At 39.9% G+C, this 24,583-nt stretch overlaps 2 protein-coding genes across 2 annotated transcripts; both read right to left on the bottom strand.

The window, feature by feature from the left end:
• LOC131976666 (regulator of G-protein signaling 22) lies at positions 1-18,473 on the bottom strand. The gene is made up of 24 exons (XM_059339797.1): positions 18,455-18,473; positions 18,342-18,370; positions 18,154-18,216; positions 17,894-18,076; positions 17,692-17,777; positions 16,904-17,095; positions 15,814-16,461; positions 15,505-15,666; positions 14,656-14,842; positions 13,972-14,094; positions 13,691-13,792; positions 12,615-12,809; positions 12,334-12,426; positions 11,815-12,005; positions 11,472-11,634; positions 7,717-7,881; positions 5,864-5,932; positions 5,062-5,220; positions 3,838-4,017; positions 3,516-3,701; positions 2,110-2,253; positions 1,705-1,804; positions 250-357; positions 1-159 (listed from the first exon to the last, which is right to left on the bottom strand). The coding sequence occupies exons 1-24, from the start codon at positions 18,471-18,473 to the stop codon at positions 131-133; spliced, it is 3,576 nt and encodes a 1,191-aa protein (XP_059195780.1). The 3' UTR covers positions 1-130.
• Positions 18,474-18,679: 206 nt separating this feature from the next.
• On the bottom strand, positions 18,680-24,538 carry fbxo43 (F-box protein 43). Its single transcript, XM_059338541.1, has 6 exons — positions 24,402-24,538; positions 22,001-22,852; positions 21,118-21,867; positions 19,977-20,079; positions 19,644-19,844; positions 18,680-19,515 (listed from the first exon to the last, which is right to left on the bottom strand). Exons 2-6 carry the CDS (start codon positions 22,798-22,800, stop codon positions 19,267-19,269), a joined length of 2,103 nt encoding a protein of 700 aa, XP_059194524.1. The 5' UTR covers positions 22,801-22,852; positions 24,402-24,538; the 3' UTR covers positions 18,680-19,266.
• Positions 24,539-24,583: the final 45 nt, after the last annotated feature.

The raw sequence follows: 24,583 nt of genomic DNA, 5'->3' as shown, positions 1-24,583 counted from the left end.
GACTGTATGTAAATCCAGCCTCCAGTATCAAGATATCAGTAGCAGGTCTGCTCTCGGTTTTCATTGATCGTGCTCCAATAACAGCATCAGGCAGCCTCATCTGTTTGTGTCAAAGTGAAGTGGCATGAAGTCACTTCATGTTGCACACCCTCACACCTCCTACAGTAAAACATGAGCCAGTAAGGTTAAGGAGGCAAAGTAAATGCTTTGTTTGTGTGTTTATATCTTGTTATTTCACTCTGCACTTACTGTTGTATCTGTTACACTGTTTACTGTCCGCTCTGGAGGAGCGACGTGCAGGCTGCTGGCAGCTGTGTTTACTGTCTGCTGACTTCACACTGCAGTCAGAGGATGAATCTGCAGAGTTAAAGGACACAGTGTAAAGCATATACTCATCATTAACACATTGTTGACTCTTGTTTAGGGCTGCAGCTAACGATTGTTTTCATTATTTTCTCAATTAATTGTTTGGTCTATAAAATGTTCATCTTTTGTCTTTTCACAAAATCTGAGGTGATACCTTACAGAAGCCACGTTTCCATTATAGTCTAATCCAATTTTGAAGCAAAATTTTTAAATGTCGCATTAAAGAAAATGCGAATTAATGACGTTTCCATCAACTGGTTTATAGTGAATAAACAAAGCTGCATAAACTTACTTTGGTCAGAAGATGGCAGTGTAATGTATTGCTGTAGGCCACACGAGAGAAAATATGTCTTCAGAAATTAGACCAAATTGGGCAACTTATAATTGTTCTTTCATCTCTGACAAAAACGAACAAGAGTTTTTTCGAATTTTGGTGTTTCCACCAAATTTTCTCATGCGAATCTACAAAATGAGCACCGGAATTCATTGATGGAAACACAGCTAAAGTTCTTGTTTTGTCAGTCCAAAAGCATGACTATCCAAGAGATGTTCAGTTGAATATGAGAAAATCAGCAAATCATTCAACAGGTTGAAAACAACATTTTGACGATATTTAACAATTGAAGCAATTATCAAAAGGAGTGCTGATTATTTTTCTCTTTATCGACTAATCAATGAGTCAACTAATCGTTGCAGCTATATCCGTTTTTAGAGCAAATATGAAGGGTTATTTTTGCCTTAAAGGTTGCAGATGCAGTCTTTTTTTCCTGGTGCTAACACCGATCAGCTCAACTGTGTGGACCATATCTTCATATTTGTCATACATGGAGACCAAGGCCCTCATGCCTGACCTCTACCCTGCAGGAATCGTTGATGATCTCCATCTGTGTTCCTCTGTGCCATCCCATTAAAACACTATTTGCACTGTGCTTCGTTTCTGTCCGTTCATTCACTATGGGCTGTAACTAACTCCTGCGTTAGTGTCATGCTTCATTTACACGTCCATGCAGTGTGGGCTCGGACTAACTCCTGCACAGAACATTGACACTTAATGGACAGGCTGAAGTGGCTGTTTTGGCCAGAGTTCTACATAATGAGACAGCTCTGACATGCTGAGGGGGTTGGTTTGACAATGCTTTGGCTTCGACTGCCAGATTATATCGGAGCCTTGGAAATTTAGTTTGGACTTTACCGTGGGAACAGTTAAATGTCATTTCAGGGTTACAGTTTCCTGCATTACGTCTGACTAGTAGCAGAGAGTAGTCAAAAGTGCTGGATGTGGGACCGACCTGTGGGAGACAACGGGAAGTGTGTGTGTGTGCGTGCGTGTGTGTGTACCTGAGGCTCTGGAGAATGAGGCTTCCAGCTGACTCTGTCTCCTCAGCAGCACCTCCTCTCTCCTCAGAGCAGCCATGTACTTGGAGTAGGACCACGACAACTGAGGGAACATTTCCAGAAATCCAGTCAAATCTAACACGATTAGAAAAACGGTTCAATTAGGTGATCGAGTTTCTCCTTTAGTCTGTGGTCGGAACTGATGAGGCCTTGTTTGGACTTCATGCTGTAATTGAGTTTATCTTCATCGCTGCAGTTTTTATTTTAATATGTTGTGCTTTCAGATAGTTATCAAAAGGAAATCATTTCATTTGGTTTGGCTCCCTTCACATGATACATTTTTAAACAAACACATCTTCAACTTTACATGCATTATGTTTCACCATAGAACTTCAGACTGCTCCTTACCGGCTGTGTGGGAGTCAGCAGCACTCTGCTTTGTGTCCTCGACTGTTTTTTTCCACTTCTTCCATCTTGTTCTTCTTCTACGCTGTCTTCATCATCTGTCTCTCCCTCCTCATTGAAACTAGACTCAGGCCTCTCAAGCTCTTCCTGAACAAGAGAGGTGACAGTGACTTAGTTTTTACTTTATTTTTCTCTTCCTTTATTCTCTCAGTATTAGTGGAGCATTATGGCTAAAATATTGTTCATTTTGTGACAAAAAGCGCCAAATTTAGAACATAAACAGTTTAATAGAACACTTTGACCAGACCCCAACCTGCTGTTTCCATTATTAAAGCACCACAAATATTTTTTTATAGATAAGTTACCGAAACAAATTTGTTATATCGCAAATATACGGCAAAAAATGTACAAAAAAAGGAAACAAAAGGAAGATATTGTCTCTACATGTTATAGTGATGACTAGATTAAACCAAAGCAGTAGCAAATAAAGTTACGTATTAACATAGGTCATGTTATGTGAATATATACAAGCCATGAACCCCTTAGTGTTCCTGCAAATTAACCTTAAAACGCCTAAAAAATGCCCAAATTGAAAGCTGTTCTTGAATACTTTGGAGTAAATCTTTGGGGTTTGTCACATTTGAAAGGTAACACTCTAGAGTGTATTCTCAAAGAGTCAGAATAACTGTAAGTGCTACTGTTATTGAGTAATGGAAGTTGAAACAGAAGGGAAAAATATTTTTTTATTGTATGCCTGAATATTTTTGGTAAATACAGACCTGCAGATCATTATAGCTGGGACTTATGGGCTCAAAAACACAATGGGGTCAAAGTATAATATTACCTGCTCACAGTTCAAATTTGATGAAGATATTTCAAAAATTGACTATTTTACACAGGTTTTTATATTTATGGAGACTCTAATTGCATCCTTGGTAACCATGGTGACATACCAAATGTCCATAAATTTTGAAGCCTGCAACCTACAGTCATCATTCTGGGCTTTAATGAAAGATAGCATTTTAAAGAATCATATACAATATCCAAATTTACTGTCAGCATTACTGACACAGAGTTATGTTTTTTTTCCACTTTTAACAATGTTATTGTGTTCTTTGGAAAGTATACTGTTTGAAGCATTCTTTGAAGACAGCTTGAATTGTAAATTGTTCATCAAAGCAAGAATATCCATTATTTCATGTTGGTACAATGGATTTGTTAAGTTTGACCAAGTGATGGTGTCTTCCACAGCTCATGGCTGCCAGGCACCAGGAGATTTTGTAGCCTGCTATCAAGTTTTGTTCCCAATATATCTATCAACATGTCTGCCATATTTGGTGCATTTATCATAAAAATGAACAATTGTTATATGTTGAGCTATGCCGCCCGTCTATTGACTGTTTCCTCACCTGGGCTCTCCTCCTCCCGTCCTCCTCTTCCGCTTCCTCGTCCTCCTTCCTCCTCTGTCTCCTCACTCTTGCCCTGTGTTTGACTCGTTTCTCCTGCAGTAGAGGAAGAAGTTGCTCCTCTTGGATACTCCTGCTCAGTTCATGAAACTCTGGCCAAAATTTGAGCAGTTCACTGAACACTGACATCTACAAACACAGGGAAAGGGCAGCTTACATACTGAAAGAAGTACAATACAAACCATACTTCAGACACAAAGGACGCACACGCACGCACACGCACACGCACACGCACACGCACACACACACACACACACACACACACCTGTGCCTCTCTAAAGATGTAAGGACCCAGCATGTGGCGTTTCTCCAGAATGTGCTGGGCCTGTTCAGGAGGGATGTCTATCTGCAGAGCGGGGGGCATGGAGGAGTTGATGAAACAGTTTATGATAGTGGAGATCTTCTGCTGGATGGTGGCCTCATCGCTGTGAGAGTGACAGAGGTCCTGCACACAAGCAGAGAGGAGGCAGGAGAAATGAAAAGTGTGGAAGGGCATATATCTTAGTGTGCACTGGAATACATTTTTCTTTATTTTTGCTTTGAAACAAGACCATCTAATCAGCTGACTGGCTGCGTTCATGAGTGGTAATTTGGTGGCTTTGATTATTTATCTAGTCATAAATATGTAATGTAAGAGGAAAAGGCTTCTCTTATTTATCAATTTGAATAAGAAGTAAAACCGTTTTCAGGCCTTGAGGTTAAACGTAAAGATGTAATCAGTGAAAAGAAGGTTTTAATACTATTCAGGATCCCCCAAACACACATTGTAAGACACAAATATACTCTGCTTAATATTAATTTGTCTGATATAGTTTTTTCCAATACATATCCCCCTTCTACCTCAATGAAAAAACACAATCTATCTATCTGAACACAAGATGTCTACTTCTTCACTGACAAGTCTTTTCAGTGTTTGTGACCTGGAGGTTTCATGTATCACATAACACTAATGTAAGTTGCATTGTGGATCACAATCAGCACCAAACTAGTAACATCCAAGTAACTAAGATTTAATGTGAGCACAGAGAAACTATCCCCCCTTTGTCGTCACATTTAAACTATTATGCAATTTCATTATGCAACTATATATGCATTTGCAAAAAAAAGGGATAAGTGCATGAATTTATATCCACAGATATCATGTATGTATATAGACGCTTTATTTTACCAGCTGTTCATATTAATTTCTATTGTGTGTTTTGATCATGACTATTTACATTTTATTAATTTCAAGAGTAAGGGGTCAACAAAGGATTTATCCAGGAGTGTGTTCAAACTTTTAAGACTTTGTATGAACCCTGACAGTAAAGCTCAACCATCCAAGTAAAGTAACTACAATCATATCTTAAATTAAGGGGGACTTAAAAGTATTCTTTGAATTATTTTTCGATTTCCTTTCATAGTTAATATGGAGGATTAGAGAAAGTGGAACAGCATACAACAAAGCTCTCAGACCAGATCTCTAGGGGGTTTTTTTTGCGTCTTTTACCTTGTATCTCTGTACCTCCAACCAGAATAGCAAATCATTTTCTAGGAAGTCTCCCTTCAGAGAGACAAAGTGCTGGAACTGCATACAGGTTTCAGGGTTGAGAAGAATCCGTCGAAACAGCAGGATGTCTTTGGAGGAACTCATCCACAAGCCCTCCGCCTGCAGGGACACAGCACAGGCATGTTGTAAACTGTTAGTTCAGCTATTACAGAAGTGAAACATTTCCTCAGGGATAGATCAAATACATATAATCACCACTTGGTGTAAACATTATAACAAAACAGAAGACTAAGAAATGTGCACAGTGGTAGAAGTTACAGGACTGTGTGCTCCTGAACAACAGCAGTAAAGATGATCTGTGACCTATGAGCTACAGTCTTAGCTCATAGAAAACTGCTATAATGATCCTTTCCTTTATTCAGAAAACCTCCTCTTGCCAATGATGAGATAATGATCATAAAGACAATAGTCACAATCATGTATGAAAAACTCCTTCCTGTAATCATCCTGCTAGAAATGTGAAATGTTTTATATCTGCAGTGGAGCTGAGATGAGAGGACGGGAACAGAGCTGCATGGAAAACACTCCAAACGCTATTAAAGAAAGGTTAGTAATGCTGATGCTTTAATCTTATTTATCCTGGATCCAATTTGGGAAAAGTAACCACAACGCCAAAATGGTGTTTGACAAAGCCAGTGCTCGAAGCCAAGTCATGAACTAAATCACACATGCTTTCAGGCCAGGAAATGCCTTATTTCTCTCCATTCAAAATATCCAGCTTCCCCAGAGGATTTCTCCTTACCTTCCAGGCTTCTCTCCTCGTTCTGCGTCGACGGTAGATGTGCTGTGAGAGCCTGTCTGCTGCTTGAGGCTACCACACACACACACACACACACACACACACACACACACACACACACACACACACACACACACACACACACACACACACACACACACACACACACACACACACACACACACAAAGGTCAAAAGCCAGAAACTGAGTAAACTGGCACTAACAGAGACACTGAACACCTCAAACCTCTGTGCTCTGCACTCTGCTGCACTTTATCACTGGCTGTAACTCAAGCCCTCTCTCCTGTTTTACCTTTAACCTTCCTTCAGTCTTTATTTTCTCTGATCTTACTACTTCATTCTCCTCTTAAAGAGATCTTTACCTCTCTGATGTCAGAGCCTGATCCTTCCTCCTTTTAACTGTCTTAACTGTCCTGTTCCTCCCTTCAACTCCTTTCGTCTAGCAGAATGTAACGCTAAACTATGTCTACCACTCATTACTTAATGAGAGGATCCGTGTGACCAAACATAGTAAACTTGATAACATAATGAGGCAGAGCAGCGGAATCTGCGGTTTATGTGTTACCACCTGATGAGGCAACCTGAGAGAGAGACTGGACAGTGTCAGCATTTAGTGGTTCCTCACATAATGTGCTCTCATCTCTGTCCCCTCCCAAGGCCAGTACACAGCAGGAATCTGATGCTATTATGGCAAATACAATACGGGTGTGCGAGTCAGAGTTGGCAGTGGGCCCTAATGTCTTCCACTTTTTCAATTACATGATCAAAAACATTTTTTTAAATTGAAATGCTCTGTAACAAATGATCAGTGCTTTGAAAACAGACCAACATAATTAATAATTTCTGCGCGTAAAATATCCTGCTCAATAAATGGTCATTTGTTATGTAAATAAAGGCTGAGAATAGTTTTAAAGCAGCAAAAGCTATTCTTTATGGACTTAAATAAACTGGAAAATATCGAAACCTCAAGATCATTGCTTTTTAACCCTAAAATAATTACTAGGCTTTTCCAAATATAAGGGACAGCAGCACAAATCTTCCATGCAAATAAATACAAGCTGACAGTTTAACGGGAACTACATAATAGATGTCACTGTCAGGAATTACTAGATAGCTTGAGTAGACCATGGTATAATAATGACTTAATACTCAACAACCCAATCAGACAGTATAATAACTAAAGCGTATTTATCTAGTTACCAGCTGTACCTTTAATGACAAAAGCTTAATTGTTTTTTACTGTAAACTGATCTACACATATATACATTTGCCAAAAAAGTTGGAATAATTTTGTTTTCAGACACAATCCTCTGTTAATTGTGGTTTAATTTTCATGGAAGAGACTGATTAATAAAGTTTTGAGAAGATATACACTTTATCTGTCAAGAATAAATCACATTGTCACAATCATTTCATGGAAAGAGGTAAAATATATTTTATTCCAACATTATGGGCGACCGTGTACGAGAATATATCCACTAAGTGTGAGTTTAAAGCAACTCTCACCTCCAGAGAAAGGTTTTTCATGTTTGGTTGTACAAGCAAAGTCTCTAATCGAAGTACTCTACCTAAAGAAATAATTTTCACAAACATTATTGCTGTTTCTGAGAAACGAACATAACAGGAGGGTTAAACAAGGGATTTTTGATGGATTACAACAAAATATAACACGTTGAATAGTGAGCTTAATAGATCTTTTGAAAGAGCCAGACAAGACAATTCCACACTTCCAGGCTTTATGCTAAGCTGAGCTAATTGACTTGACTGTGTGTACTTTAGGACGCTTCTATTCTGAGATGACCATGATGTCCTTAGTTTGAGAATCAAGGTACCCACCTCTGGTTTGTGTTTCAGTCGCTCTGTGAACTCGTCTGTGGACAGAAACAGTGGCAGCCATTTTTCCTCAATGTGACTTTTGATGATAGCCTGGATCTCCACGACAACTGGATTCGAGAGACAGTCCAGCTTCAGACGCTCCAGTCCACCTGCAAGACGCAATATCTACACACACACACACACAAACACACACACACACACACAGGAAAAACATAAGCAAAATACAGTCACAGACACAGTCAAGGCAGATGTCTTTTTTGGAAATTTTACATATTTTTCAGTAATTTTGCATCAGTTTTTGTTAATTAGGTTAATCAGTCTGCTAGACCACTTTACTGTTTGGTTGAGTAAGTTTTTATTTTTCATGAGAGGTTCCCAAACCAGGCTGCTAGTCAAATAATAAAACTGATTCAATGAAAGCATTATAAAAGAGGGTCATGATGGATTTGTCAATGTGGAAGCGACTCAATTTCCTCTTAATTTTTTTCCTAAAATCAATGAGCATGTCCTTTGTTTTGGCTACATTTAATTGAAGGTGGGATGCCTCACACCATTCAACAGAGTCATTAATGACTGGACCATGACCTATTTCACTGTCTTGGAGCAGGCTAACAATTACTGAGTCATCGGAGTATTTAATTATGGCCCTGTTGTCCCACCTGCTCTGGCACATGTTTGTTTACAGGATGTAAAGAAGAGGTGAAAGTACGCATCCTTGTGGGAGCCGGTTGATGAGCAGACTTTGTCAGAGAGACTGCCGTTCACTCTCACTCTTTGCGTCCTGTTTGTTGAAAAGTTAAGGATCCAGATTATTGCTCAGCTCAAACTGTTCTAGCAGCCTTGTGGTTAAAATATGGGGTTGGATTGTATTAAAAGCAGAGGAAAAGTCAACAAATAAGAGTCTGACATGGGAGCCACTGTTATCCAAATGTTTAAAAAGTAAATTAAGTAAAGTGACTGTGGCATCTTCCACGCCCCTACGGTGTCTATAAGCAAACTGCAGAGGGTCAAGTGAATGCTCGGTTTTCCTTAACATTTCAGACCTCACCAATTTTTCAAATGCTCTCATTACAATTGATGTGAGTGCCACTGGTCTAAAATCATTGAGGGTTTTGGGGCTGTTGGATTTGGGAACAGGGACAACCACGGCATCCTTCCAGACCTCAGGCCTCTAAAGATTTGTTAAAAATGTAATGGAAAGGAGGACTTAATTGCTTTGCACAGGTTTTGAGTATGCACCCACAGATGTTGTCTGGACCATGACTTTTGTTAACTCTTATGGAGAGGAAGGCTTTACGCACTTCTTTTTGTCTTATGTTAAAGTGGTGAACGTCTATGAGCTAGTTACTCAAATTGTAGATCTCATTTTGGTCATTTTATGTTTTTGTGTGTTAACATGTTTGATATGAAGATGTGTAACATGAAAAACATATGAGTACAGACTCAGATAAACTCTGTCTCACAGTGGGAAACACGACTGAAAACTAATTTCCTTCCTGAATCCTGCTGTGCTCTTCATCGTTCCCACAATTCCTCTGTTCTCTTCATCTCCCCTGTCTGCTTTCTGTCATATATCGATCTGGCCATGTCTCCCTTTTTATATCTCTTTTATATTTTCTCTTCTTCTCTTACTATACACGCACATGCATGCACACATACACTTACACACAGGCTTCAGCAATGAGAACCAGTCGTGCCATTGGAGCAGGAGTCAGAAGATGAAAGGAGCCCAATCTGTGACTGGATGACTGAGTGATTGAAAGAGTGAAGGGCCAAAGCAGTAAAGCTGTCAGTCTTTCTGCATCACTCACGCAGACAAGAACCAATGCTGAGATGCAAGAGCACCAGCCAGACCCAAGCCTACAGAGTTAGAAGCACTAGAATTGGCACCTTCCTTCAAATGCACAGTCATTATTTTGATGGTATTTATGAGATAAGGGTGACACATGACACAGGTCATGCATCACAGTTGAAGTCATGTTGATGCCAATTGTTTTTTACACTGTAGTGTAGAGATCAGTGTACCAGTTTGTCCATCACTGTATTTTAATACTAATTCATTAAAATATTAAACTTATTCATTGTCAATCACAACTATACATTCATATAGTGTGTGTGTAATGCACCCACTGTTCAACTCTCCATCTGCAGCTGTCCCTCTTCTCTGTCTCCTGCTGAGTCTTTCTCTACGCAGTGGTTAATTTTATGTTATATGCTAGTGTTAGCTTTCTATGGACACTCAAAATTAAATAAGTCTTTATAACTATATTATTACAATTGATAAAATTGATGAATTTTCGTGCTGATGTTAGAGGTGGTTCCCAGTTACAAAAGGATGGCTTGCCTCAAACTGTTTGAGTCAAGCCATCACACACACACACACACACACATTTTATCCTACATTTCCACTGCAATTAGTCTAAACACGCTGTTCCTGTTAATGTTGCACATGAATGAGTGAGATACCAACCTCTTCTATGAAAATAACTCCACATCCCTTCAACTAATACAAAATATGAATATGGTAATTTGATTATAATTACTAGGTTAATTATTAATCAGTGTTCCAAATTGATAGTTTAGTAATTTCAGGAGACTGATTTACCATGATTTTGCTATCTTTCCCCTTTCTAAGTAAATGGGTGGTGCCCCTTGAGAATAACTTTAATTAATTTAAAGTGTTAAATATTATTTAGTCAATTTATGATAGCAAGATTGACCTAAATGAACTTTGCAGTCCAGGGAGCCTTCTAGAGCTCTAGATGTGCGCATGTTCCAGAACTGCAGTTTGAAAAGCACACATGCGCAAGTTTAAACTGGACAAAATAGTGGCACTGCGAATGGCAAAAATATATGTGAAGTACGACTGATAAATGTATGTGATCAAAATTTTTGCTAATTGTCGTGACAAAGGTATACCTAAGGATGCATCAGCATTGTGAAGGTTTAAGATTATTCTTTTGTTAACTCGTACATGGTGATTAATGTTATGTTTTAGCTAAATATAATGAATGATGATGTTCCGCTTCTGTCACAACTGGTACTAATCTATGGTACTAATACACATGTAATTGACCAAACTTACCTTTTAGTTCACTTGTATGAAATATTTTTGCTTAATATAATGAATAGTTTGAAATACATGGGTTTAGGGGTACATCACACAATAAAAAGTTGGGAACCACTGATCTGTAACACTACAGAGCGATCCTGTCTGGTGTTCTAAAAGAGATAATCTGGTTCACCGCTCAGTGTCTACTCATTCTAGCTCTACACAGCATGCCCTTCTGCAGTAATCCTAGTATCCAGAAACCTAATCTCAGACTATAAATGTCAGGAGAGGTTTCATCCTACTGTCATTACTGAAGCTAGTCTTTTTTGTCTTGCTGGATCTAAACCACACTCTTCTCCTTCTTCTCGTTTTAATTCTAACCATGTCCTCCCCCTCCCTGTTTTCTCACAGACACCATGCTGTCAGAGCTGTCAGCATGAAGTCTGCAGGACGCCAAAGAAGAAATTGTGTTAGAGGCACAGCAGCCTCTGTTTATCAAATCTGGATGTTGAGCCCCAGCTGGAGCTCACATCCCATCTTGGAATAGTCATGTAATGGGCACATTGTTTCTGCCACTGTCTCCTTAATGCCTTCCCAGGCAGTTGACAATAATTCAATATTAATGTAAATGTGACTATACCAAAATGTGTAAAATGGTTCTACACAGAAAACCTTTTGGAAATCATGTGATTGACTGACGTACATCATTCTGTTGCTCTGTTGTGGCGGGGCTGTCAAACCCAAAGAAGTACTTCCTGTTGAGGTATTTAGTTGCAATATGAGACGATCTCTCCTGTCTGACAGCCTTGTCTTTCTGAGGAGTCCTCCTGTACTGCTCCAGATCCAGCCAGCATGTCAGATGGATACTAAGCAGAAACAAACATGATTAGACCTATCATGTTCAGACCAATCGTGTTATTTTTGCATGAACTTCAGTGCATTGCCCACATCCTACATGGAGGACATAATATCATACACGAGTCAATCATAAGTCTGAACAAAGACTTATGAATCTCATATACAAACTGTGTGGTTATACTGCTCACCTGGCATCCCGATTCTGTAGGAAGGACATAAAGTGGCCCATCTCATGGCGGTGACGAAGTAGGGAACCCAGACGGTAACCTTGGTAAGTTGGAGACACTCTGGACCAAGAGTCCGGTGCTTGGGGGCCCTTTGAGAAAGGAATTGAAGGTGTAATGGGTGAGGGTAATAGCGTGGATCTGCACTGCTCTACCTGTAGAGGAGACACAGCAGCAGAAGGCGAGAATAAGTTAAAGAGAAACAGATGTAGTATAAATCTAATATAAGTGATATAACCACATCACATAATACTTAGTAGTTAATACTCACTGCAGTATGATTGTAAATGGGAAATTCAGGCTGAGTAATATAGTATGGACCAGTAGATAATCAACACTGTTACTAAGCAATACATAAATACTGGATAGAGACCATTCACATTGTTGACATTAGCTGTTTTATGCTCGCAGGTGTGTGTTTATTGGATATTAACTGAGCAAAAGCATGTTATAAATTTGTACAACTCATGGCTGCTGGCTGACCTGTTTCAGTTGGCGCTCTGATTCCTTGTACAGACTCTGGAGTTCCCTGTACTCCTGACTGTCGATGCAACGCACCTCCTCCTGCACACACACCTGGACACATATATACATTTGTGCAGTTTAATGGGAAATCCTCATTCTTCATTGCATTCAGGTCTCTGTGTGTTACACATAATTTCAGCCAGACAGGTGTTTATCCAATTGAAAGACAATTTCTCCACCTCTAGACTGACTAAAGGACTAACTTCCTCCAGATATAACTGTGAATGTAATTCGGTTACCCTCTGAAAGGACTCTCTGTCCCTGCTGACCAGCAGTGTCCACGGCTCCAGCAGGATGTTCAGTATGTGTTCCTCAACCTTGTCAAACAGCTCCTCAAAAGCAGGCATCAGTTGGTCGTACACCTCCCTTCTGATCACCTCATCAACTCCAATGCTCCTCCTGGCAGAGCTGAAAAGATAGGTAGAGTAAAGGAGCTGAAGAGAAGAGAAGAGAAGAGAAGAGAAGAGAAGAGAAGAGAAGAGAAGAGAAGAGAAGAGAAGAGAAGAGATCATAAAAATGTCATCACTTCAGAAACATTTCTCCTCTCTTCACTCATCACTATTATTCGTTGCTCTCATACACAATATTCCCTATCTCTCATCACTGCTGCCATCACACCACATAAATGTCACTCATTTAACCCTCTTGGCCACTGCACTATGGAAAGACCATCTAAATGTCATTCCTTTGGTGAACTAAAGGTTAACTGAAGGAAAATAGATTTCACTGTGAGGTATTCTGGACTGGACCACTCAGCTTTCCTCCCTGGTCCAGCTGTAGCCAGACAGGGTGGTTCTGGGTGACTGGACTGGCGCAGAGCTGTGGGGGTCTGACTCACTTGTTTTTATGGATGTTTAAATTTCTCCACTTAGTGAGGGGTAAAGAGGGCAGAGAGGAGAACAGGAGTGGCATGCAAACAAGTGTAGGTGTGTGTATGTGTGTGTGTGTGTGTCAATCACATTCCACTCAATCCACTTATTAATGATTGATTATTTTATGGTGATTCAAGATTTTTCCTGGCAAAAGAGACCTTCAAAAGAGACCTCTATCTCGCTGGATATTGAATGCCTGTGCATGAAGCATCTTAATTTGAGTTTTAAATTAGTTATAATTTATTTTTAAGAGAAAACATGAGTTACACAACTGTACCTTTTTTTATTTCTTGAAATTAGTTGGATATTGCACAGCTGGCCTTGGCAGCAAATGCAAGAAACTTAAAAAAAAACATCAGTATAAATTCCCTACAGGCACGTGAAAGGTATGTGAAATCTTCACACACACCTTTGGTCTTGATCTTGTGTGTGTATGTGCTGACCTGTGCCTCCCTCTGTACTCTGTAGGGGTCCAGACCATCCTGATAGAACAGCTCATGGTAGTGCTTCAGGTCAGTCCAAAAGTTAACAGCATTCTCCCACAGCTGTGACAAAGAAGAACCTCAGTAAATGTCATCATGGACTGAGTTTATCACATTCATTTTTTTAAATAGTGTGTGCATGAATGCTCTACATTATGATAACAGTTACATTCTTATGTGCAATCATGATTAAATGTTTGGAATAACAGCGAAAGTTAGTAAGTAAGCTATTGCTATTGTACCTGGTTTCCAGACTGTTCACAGAAGTTTGTAAAGTAAAAGCCGGCACAGGAGTCAACACAAAGTGCCTGTATCATCCTTTCCATTCTTCTGCTGCCCAGTAACTGACTTCTGCTAGAGAATAACTGAAGAAATACAGAGATGAAAACTGAGGCTACAGTGATTATTCTCATTATGGCTTCATTGAACAATTAAATGATTTATCATTTAGTCATTAAAATGTGCAAAAAATAGTGAGAAGACCATAAAGAATATCCCAGTGCCCAAGATAACATCTGATATTGTTTGTTTCGTCCACTCAACAGTCCAAGACTTAATTTATAATGATCAAACAGAGAAATGCAGCAGATCTTTATCGGAGAAAATGGAAATGAACGTTTTGCATTTTTGTTTGATAAATTATTTACCGCATGTGATACTGATACTGAGCATGAATAGACTAACTGATTACTACACTAATCATTTCAGCTCCACTTTAAACAAGCAGTGCATATACCTGGGAGGGAAGGGCAATGACTGCAGGCCAGGCAGTGATCCCACCTGCTGCCACTGAAAGTATGAGGTGGATGATCCATGCAGTACGAGCCTCATTATTGCTCATTATTGACTCTTTGTTTTTACTTGATTTCCGGTACAGAGATCTTCTAATATTTTATGCATCAAGTGGTATATCGTTATGCTCCTACCTGTGTATGTACAGCATGGGGGGACAGGGGCAGGCAGGTGTCAGGGCGGAGGGGAGGTAGGGTCATAGAGTCATGGGGGGGCTGTATGTCTGATAGGGGGCTGAAACACCACTCTGTCCACAGCTCTAGATGAGGGGAACTATCCCAGTCTTCCTGAACACACTGGGACGTCTGGAACCGTGGAACCCTGTGGGGTAAGGGATGAGAGAATTACCAAAGATATTTAGAAAAAAAACCTTGACTATACAGGTAATCCCATATACTATGAACTGGTCTGCTTGCAGTCTAGACCTTTGACCAATAGTAAAAATTTGATGCATCATAAAATGAAAAATCTGGCAACAAAGGCCCAGGACTGTTGAGCAGCTTGAATCCTGCATCAGACAAGAATGGGACAACCTTCCTCTCCCAAAACTCCAGGAACTGGTCACCTTACTTCCCAGACATTTACAGACAGATTTTAAAAGAAGAGGGAATGCTACACAATGGTAAACATGCCCTTGTCACAACTTTTTGGAGATGTGTTGCTGCTATTAAATTCAAAATGAGCTAATATTTTCCATGAAATGGTCAAATGTCTCAGTTTCAACATCTGATTTGTTGTTTATGTTCTATTGGGAATAACATATGGGTTCATGTGATTTGCAAATCATTGATTTCTGTTTTTATTTACATTAACACAGCCTCACATCTTGTTTGGAATTGGGGTTGTACAGCTGATGCAGGATATAACTCATCATTGATATCAGCTTTGTACACTTTTTCATCGAAAATATGTCAAAAAAGGCATAGCAAATTATAGCAAGAATTGGGATTTCGATCAGGAAACTTGTATACTGTGAATCTCACCAATAGTAGAGCAGAGACTCAGCAAGGAAGGGCTGAACCGAGCACAGTTTCTCCTCTGTCCAGCAGGGGGAGGTAGTCAGCCCCAGTCTGGAGAGCAGCTCCACATTAAGACAGCTCTGGCTGCTGCTCAGCAGGTACCGGCTCCTCATTACGACCAAATACCTTATTAAAATACCACATTACATTACTTAATTTTTATAGCTGCAATTTCCATCCAAAGTGTTATGATGTTCACTATCAAAACGATTTGCTGTTTTGTATCAACAGTAAAAAAGACAGACTTTAGTTTCACCGTGTTGTAATGTTTACCTGCTCTTCCTCTCTCTGGTCCGTGTAGCTTTCAGCCTTTCTATATCCAGCCAGAGATGAAGCAGCTTCTCTCCTGGTGTTCCTCGCAGAAACTCCTTCAACTCATCCAAGCCTGGTCTATTGCCATGGCTACAGATACCATGGCAACAAATATCAAGGAAATGTTCCTTGTCTGTGCCTCTTCTCCCCACCTCCTTTTTCTTGTTAAACAACTCTGTCTTTTCTTCCACTCCACTCTGCCTTTGGCCTTCTTGAACTTTCTTTTTCTCGCCCCCATCATCCGAATGTTGGCAAACTTTACATTCACAGGACTTGTCTGTGCTGGAACAGTTTTTCTGCTCTCCTGACTTGGTGAAACATCCAGTGTTTACCTGGCTCTGGCCATCCATCACGTACAGTGCATTGTTAAGCACCTGTTTAACCACTTCAGTAGCCAGGTACTCCAGCTGCAGTTCAGGAGACTCATCATTTTGGAGTTCCTGGGTTCTCTCACATTTCAGGTTAGAGGAGGAGGAACATGAGGACAACGAGGAAAAGGTACGTGGTTTCTCTGGCTCAGAACAGCCAGAGGAAAATCTGGATGATTCGCTGCATTTTGTGCTGATATGTTCCTTCTGGTCAGAGGGTAGATATGAAACACTGTGCATCCTCACTGACCATTAAAGAAAAAGAGTACATAAGAATCAACTTTATAACTAGACTTCGACCTACACATACAGGTGCATCTAAAAAAAAAATAGAATATCATAGAAAAGTTTATGTCAGTAATTCAATTCAAAAAGTGGAAATAACACAGAATGAAACATTTCATGTCTTCATTTATTTTCTAATTATAATGATTATGGCTTACATTTAATGAAGACCTAAAATTCAATGTCTCAAAAAATGTCAATATTACAAAAGACCAATTTTAAAAAGTATGTTGAATATGGAAATGTTGGCCATTGAAAACTTTGTCCATCTATATGCACTTAATACTTGGTTGGGGCTATTTGACTTGACTACTGGAAATTTACTTTTCCATGATATTCTAATGTATTGACATGCACCTGTATACACAGTAAACATAGATGGGAATATGGAAACTCACAGGGATATACCTTGTTTTGCTGAAATGTTCTCTTGAGAATGTGAACCTGTTGGGACCTTCAGTGCTTTATTTTCCTTATCAAATGGGGAGGGAAAACGCAGTTGTGGGGCTGACAGGGTGGTTCGAACTGAATTACCTCTCCTCCTCTGTATACAGAAGACTGGCTTCCACTGAAACAACAACTTGGCTAGTCTGGGGAAGACCAGAAAAAAATCTTACAAAACCATTCACAGTGTTTAGAGCATTAGGTTAATGATAATGGCAAAAATGTTAATATTCCTGCATCACACCTTGTATGTGTAGGATGCAAGCCAGTGTCTATGTGACATCTGATCTGTATATACAGTAGTATGGGGATGTGGCCCATGCAAGCTGCAGGAGGTAGGGCAGTAGGGCAACAGTCTTAAACATGATCACAAAAGGCTACACAAAAAAAACAGTGTACTACTGCATTGTGGTGCTCAAGGTCAACACTGTTCACTACCAAATGCATTCTTTGAAATTAAGATTATAGTAAAATATTATTAAATCACAGCTGCCTCAAGGAAATAACATTTACAAGGTTAGTGAGCAAGTTCTTTTCAGGTTATAGCAGAGCTGAGGTACTGACAGCAAGGTCTGCAATAATAAATAAATAAACTGCATGAGCTTTTGGACAAACTGCAAGCGAATGAGTGAAACTTAACACCAAGTTTAGTAACAATATAAAACCATGTTATAGTAATAACATGATGTAAAAAGATCAGAATCCATGCAGAATAATCTAGGTAAAACTACTTTTGTTTTACCTGTACTCGTTGTAGCAATCACTTTGCAGGAAATAAGGCAATCTTTCTTTCATGACCCACTGAATTCCTTGCTCTCTGTCCAGGCACTGCAAAGGTCAGGAAGACAGATTCCTCAAGTTAACCCACTGAATCTACATTACAGAATTTCTGCTCATCTTCCAAACCAAATATCGATTCCCACATGTAAAGATTCACTACATACACAAATAGTGTAACGGTTGTCTACTGGAGGGGTGCTGGCCAGCGCTGTGGGGTCACCATTAAGGAGTTGTGATTTACTGCAGTGTAGCATGGATCTGATTCTTCTGGAGACATTCTCAGCTGCCCCATTCACTACTTCAAACTGTCCAGTCTCCTGGTTGTACAGCAAGGCCTCAGGGAAAGACTGGGAAAGGATGTAACTGCATAAGAAGGGTGTAAGGATCAAAAATAGTCTGCATCTACAGTTCAGGGCTACTTTACCGGCAGGCTTAAGAAATTATTCAAGAAGTGAGCCAATACATCATCAGAGGCCAGAGCATTCTCCTGCATGGAGATTTAAAAAAAATTGTTGAACATTGTTGTAGTAAGTATAGTAATTTGTCTTTACCCAAACTGCCATTACAGATTAATCAAGCTAGGAAATGCCAATAATCAAAACTCATACTCACAAAATTTCCAGTAGTTAGATGGGGGAACTCTTCAACATACAAAGGGAAGCTGAAGTTACCAAACAAACATCAGCTCCAAAATTCCAAAGTAAACTGAAAAGTACTGTTCTTACCTGAAATTACTCCACACATTGTTCACTTAAAGAAAAGGGACTGTATTAAGAAAGTGGCTGCTGAGAAAGTTGAGCCATGCAGTCACTTTTGAGCATTCGGTCAGCCACCAGCCTCTCGGTGTAATTACAGACACACTGCAGGTTGCTATGGAAGTGGACTCATTCTCAAAACACAGGGGGTGGTAAAAGTTTAACTAGACAAGACCAGAGGACGGAATACAAGTGTGCGTTTCTTCCTGCAGTTTGAAACCCCCAAAACACTTTATTTTAAAGTATTCCCATTATATACATTACTATCTAGGATCAAATACATGAAGAAATAAAAGTAGAGAATGACATTGTTATTGCAGTTAAGGCAAGGTAAGGTCATAACACTAGATGGCGACAAACACTGACAAATCAATTTTTACAAATAATGAATACAGTCCAAAAGGAGGAGACACATGTAAAAAAAAATCTAATTTATTTAAAAACTTCTCTGAAAACACATTGGTAAAAGTTGAAAATCTCAGGTATTTCAAAAACATTCTGTACAGATGATCAATGTGAAAAATACACATCCAATCATTGTTCTGTTGGTGAGAATTCATTCACATTCATAATTAAAAACACAAGTAAGACCTGTGTTGCAAATAAAGGGTGAAAATACAGTATAAAGACAGGCACAAAGACACATTGATAAGTACAGAAGTTGCTCTCATGTATGAGCAACAAATCAGTTTCCTTGCTGCCGAGCCTCGTCTTTACCATTCGGCAGAAAAACGTGCTAAAGTGACCTTGGCATTGCATCAGGAATATATTTCGCTTTCTGCTCATAGTCTTTTAACGTTTCGCTTGCTTTGAGCGCTTCCTGGTAGAAGTGTGTCCTTCTTGCGGCGACCTACAGAGTGGCTCCCACACTCTCGAGAGCCATGGAAAGCACACAAGCAAGCTGTGCAAAACTGGAATCCACAGTCAGGTCTGCTGCACACACCCTCCCCTTTCACGGAGTGACACCTTGCGGGGTGCTGACATCGTGGGCAAGGCTTGAGCCACTCATCATTGAAGAGGGTTTTGGCAACCTGAAAGAAAAAAAAATTAACCTTAGGGAAATGTTTTATGTTCTTTCAGTAAGATAATTCATCCTCCACTGAACAGCAATAAATACAAATATCCAGATTTTTTGGTATGATAATTTTTTAAAACTCACTTCGAGAAACTTTTCCCGTTTGCTGCTACTGCTTGAAAGCAAGCCACTGTGCTGTAATGGGGTTAAAGTGCCATTTCCTGACTGCGGGGTGCAGAAGCTGGACGACCTAGACTGGGACTTGGACTGAACAGTCTTGAACGCTGACCTCCTAAGCACAGCAAGTCTGGTCTCTGCATCAGGGACATGGACAGTACCACCGAGCTGTGAGACAACAGCATAAAGTTAGAGGCATATTAGTCACGGGTTAGTCGATATCCACACCCATATATATCTATGACATGTTTGTCATTGGCCAGCCATTAGCAATAGTGGCTAATGTGGCAAGTCTCTTACCTCAAGAGCAGCCTTCAATTCACTCAGGTGGCTTCTTCTCTTAAAACTAGCTAACTTGTCTTGTTGGATGATTTCATTCCACGTCTTGCACACTTGACCACATCTGCCCAACACAAATAAATGCATGCATGAGACCAATACTTTCAGCCTTTATTGCATCTGTAATACTGGACGTGTTGTTGACTGAAGTCTGGTGTTTTGAGTAATTATTAGGCTTTATATTAATGTAATAAAAATACAAAAAGTAAGTCCTGTACTTTGGTCTAGTCCAGGGGTCAGCAACCTTTACTTACAAAAGAGCCATTGTTGGCCAAAAAAAAAAAAAAAAAAAAAAAGAAGAGAAAAAAATCTCAGAATGTAGCCACAATTTTTTTTTAGCCTTACAATGAAGTTAAACAGCCCTAATTGAACCCTTATTAGCCTACCAACATTACTAATAGGTCACAGTGAGCAGTTTTGATTATGGTTTTATCAGAATGCAGTGAGGACCCAAGTCCAAACAAGAGGCTAGACTCCTGAGAAAGATCTCAGGAAAGTTAGCCTGGTGAGGGAAACTCAAAACTAGACTTGAAGTTGTGAAAATTTAGAAGTTAAGGTGCCAGGCCGTAGACTTTCATAAGCTATGATGCACATTTTAGTCGACTAAAATGTTAATAGAAAACGTTTTACTACCGTTTATAAACCACACATTTTTACAAATGAAGAATACAGATTGATATGGGCTTACACCAATGATAAATTAAAATTAAAATGTAAAGAAATAACTTATTTCATTAAATTTTTTGGTCACAGTCACAGGGAGCCGCTGTAGATGGCCTTAAAATCCACATGTGGCTACGGAGCCGCAGGTTGCCTTGCCCTGGTCTAGTCTAAGCATTCATGATATGCTGTATGAATTGTACAGGATTCTGTAGAGTTTATATAGTACTTGTATATTTATCAATAACTAATAATGCAGTCACAAATAATCACTTTGATGAAGAAAAAATGCGGAATCAAACAGGTTAACATTGATGAAGTAATGTGTAAGGTAAGTAAGGTGTGCCAAGTTATACAGTAGATGCAAAAAATAATGAAATGTAATGTTTTGTTTTCTATTTGAGAAGTGTCAGCAGTTTTGTTGAAATCATGAACTCCTCACCTGTAGATGCTCTCTGAGGTCAGGTGGCTGAGGATGACAGACAGAATGTGCCTGATGTTCCTCTTCTTCAGCTCTGTGAGTATGTCCACCTTCCTCAGACCCATCTTCCTGCCGATCAGCCCTGCCAATGGCATGGTGGTCCTGAAAGTCACCGGGGTCTCAGCTAGTGCTGCTGAGAAATTCAGTTGCTCCTTTAGGCTTGGACTCTGGTCAGCAAACATGTGGGCTTTCTGTTGGCACAAAGCATGAACCAGCTGCAAAGCTGGAGTCAGAGAGAGATTGACTGGGGTCGTCCTGAGAGGAGTTATATCTGGATTAGCAGGAGCTGTGCACAAAGGTGTTCTGTTGTCTGGCTTGATTGTGGTTGCTCTTAGCGGAGTGGCATCACCTTGATTTGCCGAGCCCAAACTATCAGAGGTTATGCTATTACCATATTTGGCAGAAAGGACACTGCGAGGGGTGGCACTGTCTGCAAAAACCTCATCTCCTTTAGAATGGCTGTGGCACTGATGAAGATGTTCGTGCTTTCTCTCTGTTGGGTCTTCCTCAGACTGAGAGCCCCCTTCTTTAAGTGTAGAAAGCCTGTGCTGACGCTGCAGACGGGAACGCCGCTTTGCATCTGCCAGATTTGGGGTTTCACAGTTTCCTCTGGAGGCAGAGTGAAGCAGCTCCTGGAATGAGCCGTCATGATCCACCGAGGAGTCTTTATCAAGGGCCAAGGAACTAAAACCACTGTCCTCACACACAGACCTGTTCCAGGGTCAGAAGAAGGTTAATAGAAGCATGTTTTCAAATTACTGTAACATTTCATTATTAAATGCTGCTTCAAGTATTGCGCTTGGAACATGTACTGAAAAAGTTGAGAAAACAAAACAACACATACCTGATATATTTAGGTGTATGTCTGGATGATGGTGTGCACAAGACACTCGACCTGTCATATAGGTTATTTGTCACACTGCTGACAGGTGATTGAGAGTTTTCCTTAGATGAAACAGGCAGGGACTTGATAAAGCAAGGAGTCTTAATATTAATTTTATCAGAGGCAGAGATGCTCTCACTGAAATCTGCATCCGATAGTGAAACCCTTCTCTCAAAACTGGAAAGGTAATCTGAGTTGAGTTTACCATCTTCCAGAGTGGAGGTCCTCACTTGCCTGAAGAGGAAGCGCCGTTTCCTGCCAGATAGTGGCAGATCCTGCTCTAATTTTGAAGTGCTTTGTGCAAAGGCCCCCATCACAGTGTCTAGAGTGTCAAACGATGCACTGAGCCAGTGTTCAGACCTGACACCGATGGAAGATTCAGTCCCTCTGGTGCATGGTGATCTTGGGCCATCAGATTTGACATCTGTGGTGGGCTTGCACATTAGAAGTCTGTGTCGCAATGAGGCATCTCTTTTGTAAACTTTAGGAGTTTCACACCAGCTGACTGCTGATGGCTGCTGTATTCCTCTGGAATCTTTGCCCAAAAATCTGATCCTCTCCTTAGGTGTGACAGAAAGCCGGAGGTTCTCTTTAGGCGTTTCACTGAATTCTACTGGAGACAAAGACCGACAGGAGTCAACTCTGGAGATGCTCTGTGGGCTGTGGAATAAACCGGAGTATCCACTGTCAGCACAGTCATCATAACAGTGCTGGGCTTTGCATCTCTCAAGGTAGGTGTTTGAGTCAGGAGTGCACTGCATTTCCTCCTTCTGTTTAAACGTTATTCACCAAGTGAGGATGATATCAACTGACCTGCAGACAACAAAAGGTAGTTAGTAAACCTGCTCAAGGACAACTGAACAACATAAACTTTGCCTGTCTGCTAACTATACATATATATTCCATTTCCATAATCACATCAAACATTTTTTCATGTGTCCCTGAAATTGCAGTCCACCCTGTCATTATGGGGAAACTGACCTTTTAAGTAACCCTATGACGCTCTCAGGGGCAATTTGTCTTTCTTTAGTGGAGGGTGAAACAGTGGCTAGTATCTATGCTTATATTTTGTAATTTTCATCCCATTATGCATGTAGCTGAATGTTGTCAAGCTCAACATGTCCACCCTGTCATAGTGAAATATCAATTAATATAAAAACCTTTCTGAAATATATTTGCTAAACAGTACACAGTCAACTTGTGAACTAAGCCATGTTGCTAACTGAAGGTGCTAAATTGATGCTAAATTAAATGCTAAAATTAGCCAAAATGTCCACCCTGACAAATTTTGCTGTTTGCATGAACATTGTCTGCCTGTAGTTCATTTATAAAAAATAAAAAAAGTGTGGGAGCTTGACCAACATGCAGTTCTAACAGCATAACATTTACTTAATACAACAAATATGAAGTTCAATGGAATTTTTTTTATGGAAATGGTTAAGTCTTAAGGCACCTTGTGGTGATATTGACTAGCCTTTGCAATGTCTTACCTTATTTCTAAGTATATAGACTATGGTGTTGTATCATGTGGGACTCATTATGTGATGGGAGATGAGCTAAGTGATAGAAAGCTGTCAAATCTAATTTGTTTTCAGCGTTTGTTTAACACATTGTTAAAGAAATCAGCTGGTTCAACAGCAAACATTCTCAGCTGTTTGATCAGCGTTGCTATGAGAGGGCGTGTTTTCAATTCTCATCCCCGTGGCGTGCTCACTGTTGTGCCGCTATAAAGGGAACTATAGCCGCCATAACGAACAACTGACCCCAACCAGCCGACAGAGAAACATTACGTTACCTTTCTCAAAGAGAGCGAAACTGTTTAAATGCAATGTATAACCCATTGTTAAGTATTTGCATTCAAGTTTTTTTTAAAAATCTCAATTTTAAACGCATTTTAAGGTTACCTCAGGTCCCACAGTCATCTTTGTTAGATCAATTAGCATGATTTGAAAACACCTGTGTCAATTAACTCTTGAATATGAGATTAATTTAACGTTGCCTAAAATGTGGGTATTGTTAGGCTACATTTGTCTGTGTAATGTCACATTGGTAACGAAACATTGGCAAATGTTACCAAATTTATCATAAAAACACACAGAATATCAAAAAGCCAGTGGTTCGTCCTTGAGGATTAATTATATTTGCCCACACATAGTTGTCCACTATAAGGCCTGATGTACAGGTTGAATCCTCGACACATTTAACGTTATGTGCCATAAATAAAGTTACAGCCAGTACTAACAGTGAGCATTAACGTACATTTAGTAGTCTGACAAACCTACTAGTTATCATCTTAAAACGCTGCTAGATAGTGTCTATTCAACATGTTCAGCATTAAACACTTATAACACGAGAATCTTACCTCTAAATAAAACCGAGCTAGCGTTAATTGGCTCTATGAGCAGTGTTATTTTTCCTCCGGTTTGGTTCTCGGCCTCAGCTTGCAGCCCCCGTCATCATCTCTGCTTCATGTTAAACTGCCAGCCACGTTTTCAAATTTGGAGCCCACTGTGGACTGCGTGGTCACGTGTTTCCGGAGAGCCG

This window comes from Centropristis striata, chromosome 8, assembly GCF_030273125.1.
Source record: "Centropristis striata isolate RG_2023a ecotype Rhode Island chromosome 8, C.striata_1.0, whole genome shotgun sequence".
Lineage (NCBI taxonomy): Eukaryota > Metazoa > Chordata > Actinopteri > Perciformes > Serranidae > Centropristis > Centropristis striata.
The sequence above is the reverse complement of the archived record's forward strand: the minus strand, read 5'-3'. Positions and strand labels throughout refer to the sequence as shown.